A 20279-nucleotide genomic window follows, 5' to 3' on the forward strand; every position below is an offset into this window, starting at 1 on the left:
AATACTAACCAACTGAATGGAAATTCTAACAACCAAAGCGGAGAACGAAATAAAAGAAATTGTGTTTATTTGTTTGTAATTGTTTTTGTTTGTAAATAATGTATTTTTGAATTTGATTTTCCACTTACGCTCATTCACATAATAATTGCAGTATATGTATGTATGTATATATATGCGTTTAGCGATTTGAGTTTGTTTGCTTACAACAATTTGTTTGTTTTTTGTATATTTGAATTAAAATTTTCTTAATTTTCGTTTAATTTTAATATTTTCAATTACTTCACGACCTTTATTAATGGAAAAAACTGCACGCCATGTTAAAGCACAATAAATTATTTTGCTGAAATAAACACTAAACAAACAAAAATACGCGACGCTCATATTCAATAGTTGCACGTTAATAACAATCAAAAAATAAACGCTACAGTTATACTCAATAATAATAATAAGAATTAGTTTAATTAAGTGTAAATTACTCATTTAATTAAAAACTTAAGTGTAATTACGGCGCAATCAATGCGTTTCATTTAACATATAATATGTGTAATATTTATATGTGTGTGTATATATCATATGTTGCTTTTTTTAATTTTTATTACTTTTTTTTTGTTTTTGTTACAACATTTAAAATTTAATGTATTGAAATTCTTAAATGTTTGCCAACAAATTTGCAATTTCAGCAAGTGCGTGCTTCTCAAAGCGTTACAAATTGTTATTGTTTGTTAAACGGGATGCCTAGTGGGTTGTTTGTATTGCATATATGGCCAGTAGCAACAGCACGCCGCGGCTAATAAATACCAAACGTATATACATAACTATGTATGTTCAAATACACATATTTTTCAATAATTTGCAATTGAAATTTTTACAGTTACTACAATTTTCACGTTAAGTTTCACGTTACGTTACATTACGAAATTTTTATATTTTTTTAACAATAATCAATATCTACATGTATCATATGCATACTTTTTTTTAAATAATTATGTGCATCATATTGATTTTACGCTTATTTGTAACTGTAATTTTTTATATACACTATTCAAGTCCCAGCAAATTTAATAGTCAATCAGTATATTTATATAAAATAAGAGAAAAAAGTTGTTTTTGTTTCATTATAAGCCATGCTTTGTAGGCGCTTTTCCCACTTTTATTTCACAAAGTTATTTTAATTACTATTTTTTTAACGCACATTTCTACAAAATCTACTGCGCTACAAATAATGCAACAATATGACGTTTAAATACATTTTTTTTTAATAAAATAGTCGAACTTTTCTGATGAATAATTGCACAACGAGTTGCAGCCTCCCAAAAGTAGCGGTAAACTATGTGAAGAAACAAATAGTCGCTTGAGAGCAAAGTTGCCACACAGTTACATCACTTTTAGGAGGCCTTTTCACGAAATATGGCAAAATAAACGTTTTTCGAAAAGTCTACTTTTACATTTTTGTTGTAGCATTAATACATAATACCTTAAATAAAGCAATGACACAGCATTCATGAAAATGTGTTGGTGAAGAATTCGCACAAAATTATAATATGCTTAGCGCTTGATTGGTGCATTTGTAATGTTGTATGTCTTTATGTGTGTATGAAAATATGTGTGTGTGTACTTTTGTATGCATGTCTCGCTACTCCGGCGTGTTTATTCTTCTTTTATTTTTTTAAACTCAAATGCCACTTTTCAGGGTAACATTTGACGCTTTGAGCTGCTTGGGTGATTTCAAAATGTTCTGCATCCGAATGTATAAAAATAATAACAATTCTTGCTTTCGTTCGAAATGATTTGCTTAATAGCGCTTGCTTAATGCTTAATTATTATAATAATGATTAACTTATATTTAACGTAGTTTTAGTTGTAAATTTATTTTGCTTTTTTGCTTTTGTTTTTGCAGACGTGTTATTTCTGCTTTCGCCGCAGCGTTGCCACAGTTTGCCGCTGGTCGCACTATTACTTGCTTGTTGTTGCTGTTGTTTTCACCACTTCAATCGCACGGCTTTGAGAAGTCTCGCTTCGCTTGCATTTGCTGATTTCCGTTTTTTGTTTTCCTCTTAAATTGGGTGATACACGTAGTTAAATATGCTTGCTCTTGTTTTCTTTGATATTTTTCATTTCTCCACTAATTATAAATATAATATAGTTTAGCTTTAATAATATTTTTGTTTTATGTTTTCACTAAAAAATCTTAAACAAATGCCCAGCATTCGAGTGTTTTGATAACAAAGTCTTCTTGCGGTGCCAGTGGCTCATTGCCATATGTGCTGCAGGATTGTGAACGCCCTTGATTGAGGTCACCGTCCAGCCATAGACCAAAGCGACCGCTGGAATGAGCAGAAAGAAAGCGGTTAATTAAATAGAGAATGGTATAAATATAATATGAATTTAAATAATTTAAAATTATATAAATTCAGAAAACATTTTTTTGTTTAAGTAAAAAAAAAATTAATAAAACTTCATTCAAGTACTTACTCTCCAGCACCGATCGACAGGCTCTCCATATTGCCCTTAATGAAGTATAAATTCTCGCCGGTCCAATGGAACACTTTAAAGCTGGGATTAAATTTGTATAACAGCGATTCGCCGGTGCCGTAGAAGTGATCGGACACGTGTAGGGAGCAGGACGTTAATGCGCCAAAGACCTAGAAAAACCAAAATGAATTTGTTAAACAAATATTATTTCAGCACAAAAAATATATATTCCAGCGTACTCACATTATTATCTGTATCTTGTATGACGATTAGTATTGGACTCTCGAGTTTCTGCATCTTTCGGTAGAGCGAGTTCAGCGAGAAGCCATGCTGGGAGGTGCTGAATATCAATGACCACGAATAGCCTTCGGCGCGTGCGGGGAGATGTCCACAAAGTTTTTCACTACACGGGCGAGGAGTAAAAAAATTCCAAATTACATTGTGTCATGCTACTAAATGGCAACGTTTTCTGTGACATCAAATACACTTAATTACATTTAGTTAATTACATTGAGCTTGAAAACAACGTAAATGCATTTTATACATTTATATAGACATACATATTTGGTTTTTTTATAATTAATACACGAATCATTATGCAAATCATATGAGCTTTTAATAAAGGCTCGCTTTATGTAGATATGTATGTATGAATGTATGCTCACATTTACGTCAAAAAAATTAAATTGCAGTTTTAATTAAATTTATTTGAAAATGGCGAAACATGCGCAGTTAATTGAATGTTTTGAAGATTTAATCAACGTTGACTTATCAAATGAGTTAGATAATTAAAAATTTCATTATAATACACTTTCAAATGGTTTGCTTGCTTATATGTAAATTTTATTATTTTTTTGATAACACGTGTATATATACATATATATATATATAGAAGAAAAAGGGGTTCACAAAATATTTTAATTAATTTATCCAATTAATGAAAAAATAATTAATACAAAGTATTGATAATTGAGCATGGAAAATTAGACAATATAAACCCCAGAAACAGTATTGTAGAAACAAAAAACTCAAAACTGAGTTATGCTCTTAATAATTCTTACTTAAATAGGTTTTAGAGAACTTTATGCAATTTTTTCTAGTTTTCTCGATTCCTTTTTTGCTTCAATTCATTAGCCTTAATTATCTTAAACATAAATCCCTTAATCACTTACCGATGCTCTTCTGTGAGAATTTCTGTTGTGCCAATCAAATCTGGTATGGGGAAGTCCAAGTCAAAGGAACCGGTTGCGAATAATGAAGCCTTGCGATAATCATCTGTGCTCATAGACAACACCTGTACAGAAAAATTAAAGAAAACGAATTAGTAAATTCTCAATTGTTATTGTAAAAAGCGTCGTAATGTAAGTGTATTTGTGGGGGTTAAGGAAGAAAGTAGTAAACATAACCTAGCAAAACAAATATGTAGTTACAATTACTTCGTCAATCAATCAATCAATCAAACCAAATCAATGAAATTCAATTCAATTGAATTAATTAATTAAGTGAAGCAATTTGCGAATATCACAAATATAACGGTGTAAGACGTGGCTAATAAATACTGCGTGATTATTTAGTGATATATTACATACATATATATGTGAATATATATAGTACAGTAAGGTGAAATTACAAAATTACAACACATTTGTTCTGACTTAAAAGGTGAAAATTAATACAAATTAGCAATTATATAATAATTATAAATATATAATATACATAAAAGTAGCTACAAATTAAAAATATTTATAACTTACATATTTAAATAAATAAAGAATTAGAATGTGCGACTAATAATTTTTAAAAATAGAAAAAATATATATATTTTATAAATTTTGATTGTTGCTAATAAATAAAATACAGTAATAATAAATAAAATAGTATATAGATACAAAAAAAAAAATAGCAAAAAAAAATATTTTAGCTATGAACTGATGTTATTATTTTATTAAAATTTCGGCTAAAATATTTATAAGTTAGGAGCACAGCAAAAACAGTTGTTGAAAATGAAAAAAAATTAAAAGAAAAATTACTTAATTAAAAAAAGATTGAAAAAAATTAGAAATTATTTATTTTTTAAATTGCAATAATATATGAATAAGTATTTAAATATTTAGAAATATTGTTTTTTATTTTTAAAATCTCTACAATAATATTGATGCTCTCACAAAATGTAGCACAACAGTATAATGTTTCAATTTATTATCACTTGGTGCAACAAAAAATATTGATAACTGTGCCATTTGGTGCTGTCTTCGGTGAAAGTTTAAAAAAAAAAGATATTCTCATACAACTTTAAATACATAAATATTGCTTTGTGTGCATATGTACGTATGTATTTAGCACAAAAACATATATAGCACAATTTTCCATAATTTTTCTTGGTGCTAGTGCGATTAAATAACGGGCATACCCTAAGCGCAGTGCAAGAAATTAAAAATAAATATTCTGTTTTTCAGTTATGAAAATAATACGTTACGTTATTAAAAAAAAAACGTAAAAAAAACAAAGAATGTATAGATATTTCGTTTAAAAGAGTAATGAATAATTATAAAGAAATTTAAAAAATATTTTGAAAATAAACTTATAAAAGATAAATTTGTAACAAGTGCAGCGCATACTCATTATACAATAAAATATATGTATGTAATTTAATTAAGCAAATTTTTTCAAATGCCACAGATAATAGTTAAGTGCAGCAAAATGTGAAGTATTTATCTTTATAAATACAATTAATTTGTATTTCATTTTATTTTTTTATTAGTTTCACATGCCAACGAAACACGTGAAATGTGGCATATAATTGACGTCGATTAGTCGACTCAAGTATTTTTACACCAAAATGTTGATAAAAAGTTGTTATAAATAATAAATACCATGTAATACTTCAACTTATTTTCAACTAGTTGTAAACAAAAGCACAAGTGTTGCTGTTAATACACTTTTTCCAAGAAGAAAATTGCATAAGACTTTAATTAATTGTTTATATAAATATGCTTACGAGTGTCACTCGAAATATAAGTGGCAACTTTCATTTCTACCGTCAAACAATTGAAGTGTTAAAGAAAAATACATTTTTCAAAATACACTCAATATGCAATGCGCCCAGGTACTTACACAATACTCTGAGGTATTAATAATAAGTAACTGGCAATTGGATAGGCTTACAAATTTTAATTCATCATATTCACAGGATTAAAGTTGTCAAGTGCTGTCACTTTGCCAATTTATATAATTTTCTGTGGTTTGTTGAAATTAATTGAAAATATTTACTTTGGCATTATTGATAGAACGCCAAGGCATTAGCCTACAGCGTTGTAAACAAGAGTTACTCACAATAAAAAACGGATAAATAATTAAATATTACACACCTGCTTGTAAAAGGAAAATGTAAACAAATAACTCTTACACAGATTGGTGGAACAATTCGAATAATTGATACCTAATCGATATCATCTTTACACACGCATACAATAATTAATAAATAATAAAAATATTTAATTGCTTTTATAGTTATATATGAAAATAATAGATCAGGATTTTTATCTTTTTGAATAAATTTAAATTGCGTAAAGTATTCAAAAATGTATAGTAAACAGTTGAAATATATAGTATTATAGAAATTTTAAATCGAAAATCCTCATAAAAGAGTTGCCAATTGTCAAAAACATAGTAAAATATTAAAATGTGTCGAATATGTGACTTGTAAAACAAGAGTTTCCTAAGTAAAGGAAAGTCTTAATTGAGACATATTTTGGAAGAGTTACCATACTTAAAAATAATAATAAAATTCTTTTAATATTGCAAATAGTTGGGCGCCAAAGCGGTGCTTACGAAAATTTTCGGAAGAATGTTTTACCAGGCAAATTTTTGAAATGGGGTTGCCACATATACGAAAAGGAAATAAAAGGAAGTAATTTTTGAGATTGTGTTCTACATAAAAATGTGTTAGTTTAAACGGAATTGTAGGTGTCCTTTTTTTCATTTTTTTTTTTCATTACGCCATAAGCCTTTGAAAATGTGCGATAATAGCAATTTTATGTTTAGCGAAAAATGAAGTAATTACAAACATTTGTCATGATTTTTTTTTGTTTTGTCATAATAACAAAACTAATTAGGAAAGTAATTAGTAGATAGATGTATATATTATATCAGTTCAATATTCAATTGTAAGTTGTATGAACTAAGAACAAAAATTAATATGCAATAGTTAGTTAAACTATCTACAAATACGTAATACGTGACGATTACGTAATATACAATACTGTAGCGCAGAGAAAGAACATTTTTTAACGTATTTTTTTATGTCTGACCGAATTAACATAAACCATGTATGTACGCATGTATTTAGACTGTTATGTATCTACATGTATGAGAGAAAATGCCACCCCGTTATAATTTCATAACACCGTAAGTCCATAAATCGATAATAATCTACTTATAGTCTCAATGGGAGGACATATTTATGAATCAGCAACCATAAAACCAAAAAAAAAAAAACAGTTGGTAATTAGTGATTCCGTCCCAAAAATAGACGTAGACTTTGTGCGTAAATTTATGTGTATATTTTATCTATTGAAAGCTGATAGCAACAGTGAACAGCTGGAGACATAATAATAATTGGCTGAAACCGCAAAATAAATGTGTATTTATGTTATCACTGTTACTAACTTGGAAATACTATAAATACTATTTATATAGGAGATGATTGTGGTTCTTCACTTATTTCAGCAGTTTTTCAGTTAATCAGTTTTTGATGGCAATTTGTCATTTGAAAGTAGGGAGATATAAATCATCTAGCTTGGTAAATATATTTCACTCATTTAAAATTTTAAATTTAAGCTTTTAACTTCTTTTTTGCAATCTTATTTATTAACGATTTTTTTTTGTACTTCACTCCAGAACTATGTAATCTATGAGATAGTAAGTAAAATTATTTTTTGACAATTCTCATAACGGTTGAATTGCTGTTAGCGAAGCAAATCAGAATTATTATACGACCAAGGCATTATTTTAAAGTTATTTGCGAAACAACTACAACATTTTACGATAGCTACTGATCCATATTAACAAATACGAAAATCACAAAACATGACTAGAACAAATTTTCTGACGCTTTCCTGCTTATCATCTCATTTGCTTTAAATAATATGGGAAAAAATAATCAAGAACAATGATTCACATATTTCAAAATGCTCGCGTGTTCCAGAGCACGTTTTGCACTACGTGCAACCATTTCAAACACATTTGCGCACCACACTCACTAAATTGACTGCTTCACATATGACAATCGAACAATCGGTAGTTATATGCACTAAAAAGTATTATTATTTTCACAAAACACTCGAATTAATAATGAGTACACTCACGTCACTGCTGCGACGCCGCCAGGAGAGCAGGCTACGGCGCCTTTCCGTATAACGCTCGAGAAATGAACCTTTCACCATGTTGTTAACACTTCGAATGACTACTTGTTTATTGAATTGACTAGCCTAAGTAGCGGCTATTTAAATAAAGCACAGTTACTTTTTTCCACTCGAGTTGTTTTTGGCGAGTGCAAAGTTGTTATCTAATGGTAATGCCGCAACACAGAGATAGTGAACGAAAGTTGTTGAGAGAGGAGTGTGTACGCGGTATTTTGGACTTTTTATTATTGGGGAAATATTTATAATTATAGCTATTAAAGTTTATATGTATTCATTATTTCACAATGACTAAGATGACACTTTGTAGTTGGATAACTCAACGCGAATCACTGTAGTGAACCGTATTAGTGATAAGCGCCACTCAATTGGTTATAAAATTAAAAATAATTGAAATTCGCACGCGATTCGTGGTGTTCGATATAAGCAGACCGTAGCAAAGCAAATCAAGTGACGAAGTAGTGATGTATGTATGTAATTATTGAAGGGTAGTAAAAGTGGCTATCAGCACTTAAGTTAGCGCTAGGGTGATCGATTATTTAGTTAGTTTAAATATGTAAACATGTAGTTGTTGGGGTTAAGGAAAATTAAGTTTGTTACGCTTATCAGTCAACTTTGAAGGACTATTAAAGGCCAATTGATGATAAAAATAATTTATAATTTGTTTGTTTACACTGTATTTTTTAATTACGTTGGTGGTAGGAATTGACTTATTCAGTTAGGGATGTTCAAAAGAATTATTCAGATTCTATTGCCTATAAATTTTGTTTTACAAGAAATTCATCAAAGGATATTGGAAATCGTTTTTAGGTACTGAACTTGAGATAAATATTAATATGCAATTTTGAAAAATTATTTCAGGTTTAGAAAATTAAAAAAAAAAAACTTTATTTAAGTAAAAAAAATTTGAAGGCACTAAACTTCATGTAAATATACATATTTTCTTCATAAAAACATCTTTGAAACCGATTATGAACCCCCCTAATATTCAGTAACAATAAACGAGGTGATCGAAACAGAATTTGATTTTGTAATTAATTTTGGAAATAAAACTATATTTTTAAGTTTATTATTTTACTCTTATCATAAATATATTTGCATACAAGAATTCTAATCAATGTGAAAGAAATTGTGATCGGTTGACAACTCAACTTAAACAACTACGTCTAGTAAAGATATTGCGCAATAAAATGTGACAGCTTAAAATATTAAAAACAAATTTGTAGGCTTCCAAATCAAAAAATATTAGCGTAAAAATACTATTATAAAACTGATTTATGACAACAGTTATGTTAGGCGCCAAGCTAATAGTGATGGAAAAGCTGCTTCAGATTTGCTTTTATTGTTTTATTTTTAAGTTTTTATAGACGGTAGTTGTTTATGAATTTTTTCATACTGATAAAAGTGAGATTGGATAAGTTCTTTTCCACTACTTCACACAATTTATGAGACAAATATGAAATTATTGAGTGGTTTACTATAAAAAAGGTAAATTTTTTTCCATTTGCTATTTTGGCAGCACAATTTTTTGACACAAAATCCATAATACCAAATGTGTTCGGCACTGATGGCTTATGTGAACCAGAGAACATCAGATATGATCAGCACCGATGGCTCATATAATGTGCAGCATGTGACTGATTTCACGTTTGTCGGCACTCATTTAAATAAGCGCTTGGTAATAAGTATCAAAAGTGGCATCGATGAGATCATCGCAATAAATTTAGTGTGTACACAGACGATTTAATACATATAACGGTTATCTGTTTCACATGTGTTTGTGTACATACTATATGATGAAATATGTGCTTGAATAAAGCTAATAAATTAAAAACTTCAGCGTCGAAATTGTTTTCGACATTTGCTGCAAACAATGCAAACAAGCCAACAAAAATGACAATATGTCAACAAGCAAATAAATAAATAACAAGAAAATATAGTTAATAGTTGAACCGTTAGTGTTGGTGAAAAGCCCTGAATTCTTATTATTGTTATTTGTATTTTGCTACAAACGTTTAAAGCGTTCAATGCACTCGCTGTTGGTGACCGCCGCCAGCAATCAGGGTTGAATATCATTGCGATTTTGCTATAATTGAAGTGGTGTAAACAAGGCATTATACATATGTATGTGTGCACTTGTGACTTTTGTGTACATATGAGAACTGATGACAGCAGCGCTGAAGCCATACAAATTGAGATTGATGGACGTATTACTGTTGCAATACCATGTGAGCCTTCATACAAAATTATATGCCGTTAATTGCATATTGATACTTATTATTTACTACGAAATATAAAGAGAATATGTTTTTTTAATTTTTTACTTTTGCTTTTGCATTGTTTATCACTTAAATGCGAGCCCTTGGGCAAACGCCACTTGAAGAGTTCAATACACGGCACAAATCGCATAAGTAACAGCATATACATAAGATTTTAAAACAAAATTCGATTACTTTATATTTTTTTTCGATTTTCATCATCTCAAATAATACAGTTTACAAGTAGTTGTTTTTTTACCTTAATTTAGTAACTATGGTTTGCACCCATACTTAGTTGAGTTACCTACCATATTAGCTGTCAAAGTGCAGCAACACTCTGTTAAGTAAAATTACTTCACACCATTGTAAATACTGAGAACTTTCTATGACACAAATTATAACACTTTTCATAAGATTACACACCTGAAAACAATCACTTCAAGACAATTTGTTTGTGAATAAAATGTGTCAAATATTAACTCTAACTGCCCGAGCGGCACTGTCATGTATTTGTCAAGTGTTTGACAAACTAATTAGCTGCCACAAATTAGAAGAATAGTTTTTCCGCTAATGATGAATTCTCATTATGCTGTTGAATTATTTGCGAAATGCAAAGTTTATGCGCTAAATGTCAATACGAATACTGCTGTGATTACTTGTGCAATTAGGTGTGACAGTTTCTATTTTGGTAAAGGAAAAGGTGTGACAGTGACAAGTCGTGTTTGGGTGTTACAATTTACGTATTGTTACGCAGTTTAAACTAAATATTTTGATTTTGTTTTAAAGACAATTGCAACAGCTCATAAATATAATTTCTTTATAAACAATTGTTAAATATTGTCTTATGGTTCCTAGGTGTAAAAAATTATCGCTTTTTCATATATTATTCGAAATTATTTATTTTTAGTATTTTTTAAGTCAATGGAGTAGTAGTAGTAGTAGTAGAGTATTTCTTCATTTTTCTCTTTTTTTTAAAGTTAAATATGTTTTTAGAATCAATTGTTAACTTTTTTATTACATATTAATAAAAAAAAAAATTTCCATAAAAATTAAACATTTAAATTATTTTTATTTTTCATTTTCATTTTAATTTTAATTTTAATTTTTATTTTTATTTTTATTTTAATTCATTTTATTTTATTTTATTTTATTTTATTTCATTTCATTTCATTTCATTTCATTTTATTTTATCTTATTTCATTTCATTTTATATTTTATCTTATTTTATTTTATTTCATTTTATTTTATTTTATTTTTTACTTTATTTTTATTTTTCTTTTATTTTATTTTTATTTTATTTTATTGTTATTTTATTTTATTTTTATTTTATTTTATTTTATTTTATTTTATTTTATTTTATTTTATTTTATTTTATTTTTTACTTTATTTTTATTTTATTTTATTTTTACTTTATTTTTATTTTATTTTATTTTATTTTAGTTTCTCTCAATTTAAAATCATTTTCTATTTTAAACTCAATAGTAGCTCGTTTTCCGCTTTATAAAACACCAAACCCGCCGCATAAAAATCACCTGAATTTTTTGTATTATTTCTTCCAATCTAAGCTACTCATTAACTTTCAATTATTATTATGCATACCGCAACGATTGGTCACATAACAATTTTTCGCTGAAACCACATTGGAATTTACTGAATCTATTATAGGGAAGATGTGTTAATTCCTCATTTGCATTGACATCACAAAATTGCTTAGATCATGTTCAAAATTAGCAAAGTAACACACATGCGTGGAACAGACATCCAACATCCATGTGTAAATATTTTTGCATGTATTTCCAATAAAAAATAATAGAAAATAGTTTAAAAATCTCTGAAAAAATCATGTTGCAAACTTTATTCGATTTCTTCACGCACCACTTCAAATATCAGCATCTGCTATTAATATTTAATGCAAACACACCCACTAATGATAAAAAGCAATAACCACTCCACATAATAATAGAGTATTACTTAGAAAACAGCTGGCATATTGGCATTTGTAATTGATTGCTTACACAGATATGCGTGTGTTTGTGTGTGTGTGTAATGTGACATTTGATTGGACAAATCACAGTGTTTTGCACTCCCAGCTGTCAATGTGTGAGCGCGCTTCTCTGTGGCAATGACAAAGTGCCAATTACCTGGCAGTTGTGATTTTTTTGTTTTTGTTATTTTTATTGTTATGAATTGTTTCAGCGTCGATATCTACAAATAAGTGACTTTGAGGTATTGATTTTTCATATTTTTTTTGTTTTTAACTTCTGCCACGTCATCAAATCAATTACGCTATAGAAGTTGCTGCATTACAGGCAATGCGAGTGAAGTCTAAATATGTATTTTTTACATTAGAAAAAATTAATGAGTGTGGGAATATCAATGCGTTTTACTAGCAACAGGCAGATGATAATAAAAAAGAGCAAAAAATTTGTGTTTGAAAGCAGACTTAATTAATTCGTAGTTGCACGTGCATTTAGCGGGGGAACTTTAACAATTGTAGAATTTCTGTTTTATTAGAATTCCCGCTAAGAGCACTGGCATAGTTTTCATTGGAAATATACGTCAGCATTTAAACACGTAAACAATGTGCAAATGATGGTTATCTGATAAGTTGTTGCGTCACTGTTTTCGTGTTGTAATGAAAAATATTATTTCTCACAATTTCTTAGAAAAATAATAGGGAGGGAAAAATTAAGTGCTGGGCGTATGAGTAATTTTGTTCACCTATTATGTTCTTATAAGCGCATTACTCATACGACGCGTAGCACTAGCGCCACACAGGAAGACACAAATTGCATTAGGACAAGAAGCTTATATAATAACAAATATATGAACATACATATACATATATGTATGTACTATATATACCGTTACAAATATTAGTGCAAATGTATGCCTCAACTACTCAATGTTTGTAAGCGCAATAAAAAGGCAAAAACAAAAAGTGCAATTATGAAAGCATTAAAGTCCAGCAAATTGAACGTAAATTGACCATGGAAATATTTTTTATATATAAAAATGAAGTGAAAATGTTTACCGTACATATATATGTATGTTTGTATATAGAGAAACCCCGATAGGCAAAATTTTAATTTTTTCAACAAAATTCTAATAAAAATCAACTAAAATTTTTATTGTGGATAAAAATTAATACTAGGCCGCAATCGATAAAAAAAAATAATAATAAAAATATTAATTAAAAATATTAGCAATAGTAATAATAATAATAATAACATATGCAAAATAAAATTTTATACAAAGATAGAAATATAAATAATATAATGTGTTTAGATTATATATAAATTGAAATTTTAAAGACAAAAATTAAATAAAATTTTGGGATTGATTTGCCGTTGGGCTACAACATTCACGCTCATACAAATTGACTACACAAAGTGTTCTTTTACATTCCACTCCATTTAGTGATGTAATAAAGGGGGAAATGTGATTAAAATTTGCTTGTTTTTGCTACACTTCTTTCATACAAATATACATACACGCATATATTCAGGTATATGTATACTCGCATATGCTATGCATTTATGAATTATGCATTTAACGCTGTGTCGGAACAAAGTTCAAACATGTGCAAAAATATATATCTTTATATTATTATATACATATCTACATACATATAGATGTAGTATAAATGTGCATGAAAGTTCGCGAGAAGTGGCCTTGACTTTCGTTTGTGCACGTTTCAATTAAAAATTCTAAATCAAAGCACAACAAAGTGGCGGGAAGCAACTCGACATATATACGCATACGTGGTTGTTGTTTAATATATTATATATATATACAAATGAGTATATACATATACAGACAATAACACATATTGTACGATGTTCGCTGAAATATTATCAGAAAGTGAATTCAGTGTAGCGTTTAGCAGGAAGCTAGTTGTTGGTCAAAGCGTTTGCTTAAATGTAATTTTGTTTAATAAAGTTTCCTTGAAAGGTATGCAGTATGACTTCATAATGCTATATTAGTTAAGACTTTTTATTGGTCTTAATTAAGTGCAAATGTTGGCAAAAATGGTTAATTTCAATAAATAGACGATTCGCTGCACTAGACATTGCAGAGTGTCGAATCGCACAAGCAACTGGTATACTATAAATCAGAAAGTCATAATTGAATATATTTGGAAACGTTTGTAGCATACTTTCTTATAGAAACTTCAGCTAAAAAAATTTAATGAAACAAAATTAAATTTTATTTCAATTTAAATAATGTTAAAATGCAAAAATTCCAGATTTTTTTTTATTTTTGCATCAAAGTGGATTTTATCGACAATTTCTCTACTCAAAAAGATTGCTTTACCTAAAAATGATTTTTAATGGCAAAATAGTTTCATTTAAATTAACTATATTAATAAATTTAAATATTAAATAAAATAAATATTTTAATTTCTTCAAAATATTATCTCAGTTCAATATTTTACGAAGCAATTGGTTTAAATTAAAAAATGGATATTTTGAAATTTATATAATATAAAAATTAATTTTTTTTTTAAATTTTTCACATTTAATTTTGTTTTTAAAGAAATATAAATAAAATATAATATTTGCAGAAAAATACTTTATTGAAATATATAAGTTATATCGCTTCTTTTAAAAGGCAAATATTGAACATTGTTTTGCTGACCTTTTTGCATAACTAAATCATCATTTTTTTTTAAACTTGTAATGATATAACTTAAATTGAAATATTTTTTTTATTTTTATAAAATGAATATTTCATAAAAAATGCTTTTTCCTAACACTCATATTTACGATTCATCTTCGTTTTTATTTATTTTTTATATTAGCACTGTATATTTAAATTTCTAAATAATGTGTAATTACCTCGCGCCGCAGCGCTGGATTAAGCGCCAATTCACACATCTTTAAGTCGCTTTCGATTGGCTTAACTTTTTAGCGGCGATCTATAGATAATACGGAATATTACTTATACACCACCCTGTGCGCAGCAGAGTAATATGAATCTACAATTGCTTTGCAATAATATTAATAATATTTGTGGCGGCAGTGTAGCCGCCTATTTTTCTTTGAACAAAAAAGTTACGCACAATCACTTTTTATCAATTATTTCGAATGCAAAGACGCATTAAAATTGCGATTTATCACCAATTATCGCGCGGTTGAACTTTAAACTTAATTAAGCGCACTGCTACAGGGGGTCTTTCTGCTGGAGTGTTAATTGCTGATAAGATAACGCTTTTTGTGATAATTTCGCACGCTATTCAAGTGGAATGCCACGGCAGCTGCGATAATATTTAAAATCTTTATTTTTGCTTTTTTTGGCGAATTTGTGCCACTAACACAGTTAACTGTGCACGTTCTTTTCTTTTTTGGTTTTTTAACTGCTTTTTATTTGGCGTTAGTCAATCGGTCAGTTAAGCGTTACAGCTGCTAAATGCTCAAATTTGTTTAGAAATTAACAGTTAACGGTGGCAACACGATTTGCCGCGCTTTCCGCTAAAGCTGTCTGCTAGCTTCTACAATTCAACACAAACTGTTGCTCAATCAGCGCGTCTGAGCCGAGTGAAGGGTGGTCTCGGAGACTGCTTGTGCGAGCGCTGGCTCGCGGCGAGTTGCATCTGACTGTTGTATTTTCAGCCAGTTTGCTGTTGTGTCTGCTTGACGGAGCGACTAACCTAATCGGCTGACAGACTGTCTGACCAGTGATTGTTGTTATTGTTATGAGCGAAGGCATGCAAGAATTGGCAGCATCAGTTTACACCGACACGCTGCACTTCAATGGCTTACCTGCTTGTGAGTGTGTGTGTTGACATACTCACAGCACTGCGCTCAGTTGAGCTGCTGAGCGCGCGCAAAAAACAACAATGAGGTAAAATCATAAAAATCGCAAATTTTTTTGCATTAGCTCAAGTACTCTTATATATGTATATACAATATATATTCATATATACATATGTGTGTGTTAAATACCACACCGTGCTAGGCACCTTTTAAATTGCCGGTTTGTTTTGCTTTTGCACTTTATATTTGTTTTTACATTTTTTTATTTGTTTTGCGACTCATTTCAATTGTTTTCTTTATTTAATTAAAATTATGATATTTACTTACGGCGCGCAGTTGTGTGCGCACATGTAGTAGCAAGTGTTTAATAATTTTTTTTTTTTTAATTATTTTTAGATAATTTTATGGCAATAAAGTTGAAAGTAATGTACTTTAGTTTACTGTTTATGCGGTTAAGTAAGACTGATCGGATTTAAATTAATTCAATTTAGTTTTGCTCTAAAAAAAGGTGATAATAAAAACATTAAAAATTTAAAATAAATATTTATTTTACAATACCGAATTGGTTAGAATTTTTTTAAAGTTCCGTCAAAGTTAATTTGGAAAATTCCAAATCTTTGAAAAATCGACGATTGAGAGGAAGTAATAAAACTGAAAATATATCATGAATCGATTTCGAAAACTGTTTAAAAGATTTCTTTAAATGAATTTCGAATATTCGAAATAATTCGAAGATTGATTAACTTAGTAAGGATAATAATATATTTGAATATATATGAAAATATTTCGTGTTTTTTAATATTCTTATATTGAATTTCGGATGATTGAAATCACTAGCGAATCACAGTTCGAAAATTTTACATATGTTTTTTCAAGCTGAACTTCTTTCAACAACATAAACATTAAAAGTTTTGTAGTTTTATTGGATGAAATGATCTTTTCAATGAAGTTCGAATATTCATATTACTCTAATAATGATATAAAGTTTGTTTTCCAGCTGAATAACTCACTACTTTTATGAAAAATTTCAATTGATTTCGGTTTTGAAAACCTTATAATTAAAAAAAAAAATATTTTCAAAACGGAAACAAAGCTTATTTTTTCAATATTTTTATATGACAGTTCGATATGTTTTATGTTAATTAGACTGCTATAATAAAAATGTTCACAAGATTGATTGAAAGTTTTCAAACAAGTTTTGTAATTTATTTTCGTATGAAGATCTAGGATATTCACTTCAAATCTGAGTTACGGTGTTCTGTATTTGACTTTTCATGTTTTAAATCTTATTCAATGATGTACGAAAACATTTTCACATGCAATTACACTCCAATTTTTTCTTTAAAATTCAGGTATAAATCATATGATTTAGTTATAATTTGATTGTGGTGATAAATATGCATCGTATTTGAAAGATGAATTAAAGAATCTTTCGGTGGTTATATTCTAAAAAATACTACCTTTAAATAGTATGGGTGTTTGGCTAAGGATAAACCTATTTTAAATTTGTTTATTACTATTAAAAACCTTATGAAAAATAAAGCAAATTAAAACGAATTTCAAATATCGAAAGACCAAAAATTAATTTTTTGAACATTTCACAAAAAATTTTTAAGCCGTCTTTCTCTTCAATAACGGCATTCCTCGCTCCTTTTTGTAACTACTTTTAGTTATTTCTTTAATTATGCATAATTGACACATATCAGCCATAAATTTGTGCAACAAAACGGTTTTTATTGTGATATTTGCGGCACTCAAAAGAAAACGAAAACGCGCTTGAGAATTTTGTGCGAAATAAATGCATGTTTACTTATTGAAATTTGCATGGGAACACTTTGCTGCGGACACGCGATCATTTTTTTATGAAATTAATTGAATATTTGCATAATTTTTAAATATAAGTTATTTTTAATAAAAACAATGCAAACCAGTAAACGTTGATTTTACAACAAAACAAAAGCGTAAACAAATGATTTAATAATTGATGGTCTGATTGGGAACGAAAAGAGTAATTGACTGCTTCCTCATTGACGCAACTGTCTGTCTGAGAAGCAGTTGCAAGACAATATGAGGAAGAAAACCGAACGAAAAAATGTCGAGGTAAGGGAAAAAGGAAACGAAAAAGCGATTAATTTTAATAAACTTATGTATATAAGCAACAATATATGAGTAAAGCAAGTTAAGTAAAGCAAATTAAAGGCAGCGTAAAATGTAAACAAAATGGAATACACGTTTGCTAATGTCAAAGATTGCAAGAAAAGAGATAAGGGTAGAGTTCTGTTGGGGGCAAATACAAATAGTCGAAAGGCTGATAAAGTGAAGCTGTATTCGTGTGGATTATAATATGTTTTTTTAGTTTGAAAATCGTTACTGCTTCCGCATTAGCTAAATTATGCATATATTTTTAGAATAGAATTTAATTTCGCTTTAGGTTCCCACGTTGAACTGTAGGAGCACGACCTAAGGAGAGATACTTTTTAATTTAATTTAATTTATTTTATTTTAATTTTATTTTATTTTATTTTATCAAAAGGCTAAATCTACATAATTTTGGTAATTTTTCATTTCAACTTCATTAAATCGTTAAATCGAGAAGAAAATAGGGTGACTTGTCGAAAAACTATAATTTGTATTCACGAGTATGTAATTTATTTTATTGTACATGTGAAGACAATCCAGTTCATATTGGTTTCAAACAATAGTTTGCTGACTCTAAACAAAAAAGCATTATGAAATGCCCAAGTGAACATTATAAAAATTTATAATTAGCCATATACACGTATATGTATATCTATATAAACAATAATAAAATATTTTACGATCTTTATCGGCACTATAAGAAATGACTAAAACACATTTCACATGCCGGTGAAATTTTTGCACTCACAATTAACAATTGATTTCATCAATACAGCAAACAAACTGGTTCAAATCGGTTAAGCAGTTAGATGAAATCACAATTCATGTCCAAGTATAATATGTATTTGAATATAAGCCAAAGAGCAATATAGAGATTTGTACTAGATGTGTGTATATATGTAGCATACATTTCAGCGCAAAGCGAAATTCACGGGTGAGTGGTTTTATTGGCCGGTGAGCAACAGCAGTGATTTTTTTAATGTTCAAACAGATGAGCAAAAACGACACTTTACACACAGAGAGACGGATATATACTCAAATGCCGATTATGCTAAATATAATTTTGATTTCAAAATATTTTTAAAAAATAATTTTTATTTGTTTTTTAATCTTTTTTTGCAAAATTAAAAATTTACCTTGCGTTCACTTTGTATATTCGCAAACATAATAAAAAAAAATGTCGATATATTTTTGCGTTAACGGTTTAATTTACTATATATGTATATGTACATGTACATACATAAATTTTTATAAAAATTTATATATACTTTTGAACTGTATTGACACGGCTCGAACCGGTATTTCACGTTGCTTATTTTTTCCGTTAACTAACTCAGTTGTTGTTGTTGTTTAGGCATGCTACTTGCGAAACGTTGTGGCAAGAGAGAGGCACAGTTACAAACTGTTGCCACAAAGTGTCACATCCGAACAATAAAGTGACTTGAAACCAACAACAACAATAGAATGAGCTAAATGATGCACATATGGCAGTTTTTTTTTGTATAACGGTGCATACACATATATAGTATAAATATATGCACTTGCATTGCTTCTACAAGGCTTTTAAGACACAAAGTAATGAGAAAAAAAGTATAGAAAAGCGCATAAAATATGAAGAGGTTGCTGAGAGAAGAAATTCTTTAGTTTTTTTAAACGTTTTAACAATATAAAAACCCGTTAACAGCAATTCGATACTCTGCGGCCATAATAGGCGAGACAAATGGGATCAGCAGGCATTTGCTGAGAGCGAAACTGTCACCAAGCAGTAGCTGATTTCATATACACATATAAACAAATACATATATACATGACTGACTGTGTGCCACATATTCGTATTTACTAAGCCAATATGCGGAAGACAAGAATGCAAGTAGATTTAGCCGTAAGCTACGGAAGGCGTTACAGCCAATGTTTTTCTTGTTATTGCACAAGCGAACGCATTGCAGTAATGATGCTGCCACGTTGCTTCTGCTAGTGCTACTTATGCACACACTAAGCGCATGGAAACCGGCTTATGGCATACAAATCTACTTAGACCAAGTTCTAAGTGTGTGTTGTCGAGTGATTTAGTATGCTGGAAAATTTATGATTTAGGTGAATTGGCAATTAGCATGCTTATAATGCATGTGCGCCAATAGTGGGGATAATAAACTTTGCTGTTGGTGCTAAAGTGCTGAACTATTTATAAAAATATGGATAATTTGCTTTGTTAAGTCAATTGCATATAAATG

The 20279-nt window shown here is 29.0% G+C and overlaps 1 protein-coding gene across 25 annotated transcripts in view; it reads right to left on the reverse strand.

Annotated features, from left to right (window-relative positions):
- Window positions 1-1656: 1656 nt before the first annotated feature.
- The window catches only part of LOC105213141 (TLD domain-containing protein 2), a 154902-nt gene continuing 136279 nt past the window's right edge, over window positions 1657-20279 (reverse strand). For 23 of the 25 annotated variants that reach the window (XM_054225432.1, XM_011185714.3, XM_054225431.1 and 20 more), the window contains 4 exons: window positions 3645-3766; window positions 2716-2875; window positions 2473-2642; window positions 1657-2324 (listed from right to left, as the gene is read on the reverse strand). In XM_054225432.1, coding sequence (XP_054081407.1) covers window positions 2189-2324; window positions 2473-2642; window positions 2716-2875; window positions 3645-3766 — 588 coding nt within the window. In that variant the 3' untranslated portion in view covers window positions 1657-2188. Of the gene's footprint in view, window positions 2325-2472; window positions 2643-2715; window positions 2876-3644; window positions 3767-7838; window positions 7991-14991; window positions 15766-20279 lie in introns of those variants that run through there. The other 2 variants (XM_029040958.2, XM_029040957.2) reach the window with 2 other exon arrangements.

Source organism: Zeugodacus cucurbitae, chromosome 2 (assembly GCF_028554725.1).
Source record: "Zeugodacus cucurbitae isolate PBARC_wt_2022May chromosome 2, idZeuCucr1.2, whole genome shotgun sequence".
Classification (NCBI taxonomy): domain Eukaryota; kingdom Metazoa; phylum Arthropoda; class Insecta; order Diptera; family Tephritidae; genus Zeugodacus; species Zeugodacus cucurbitae.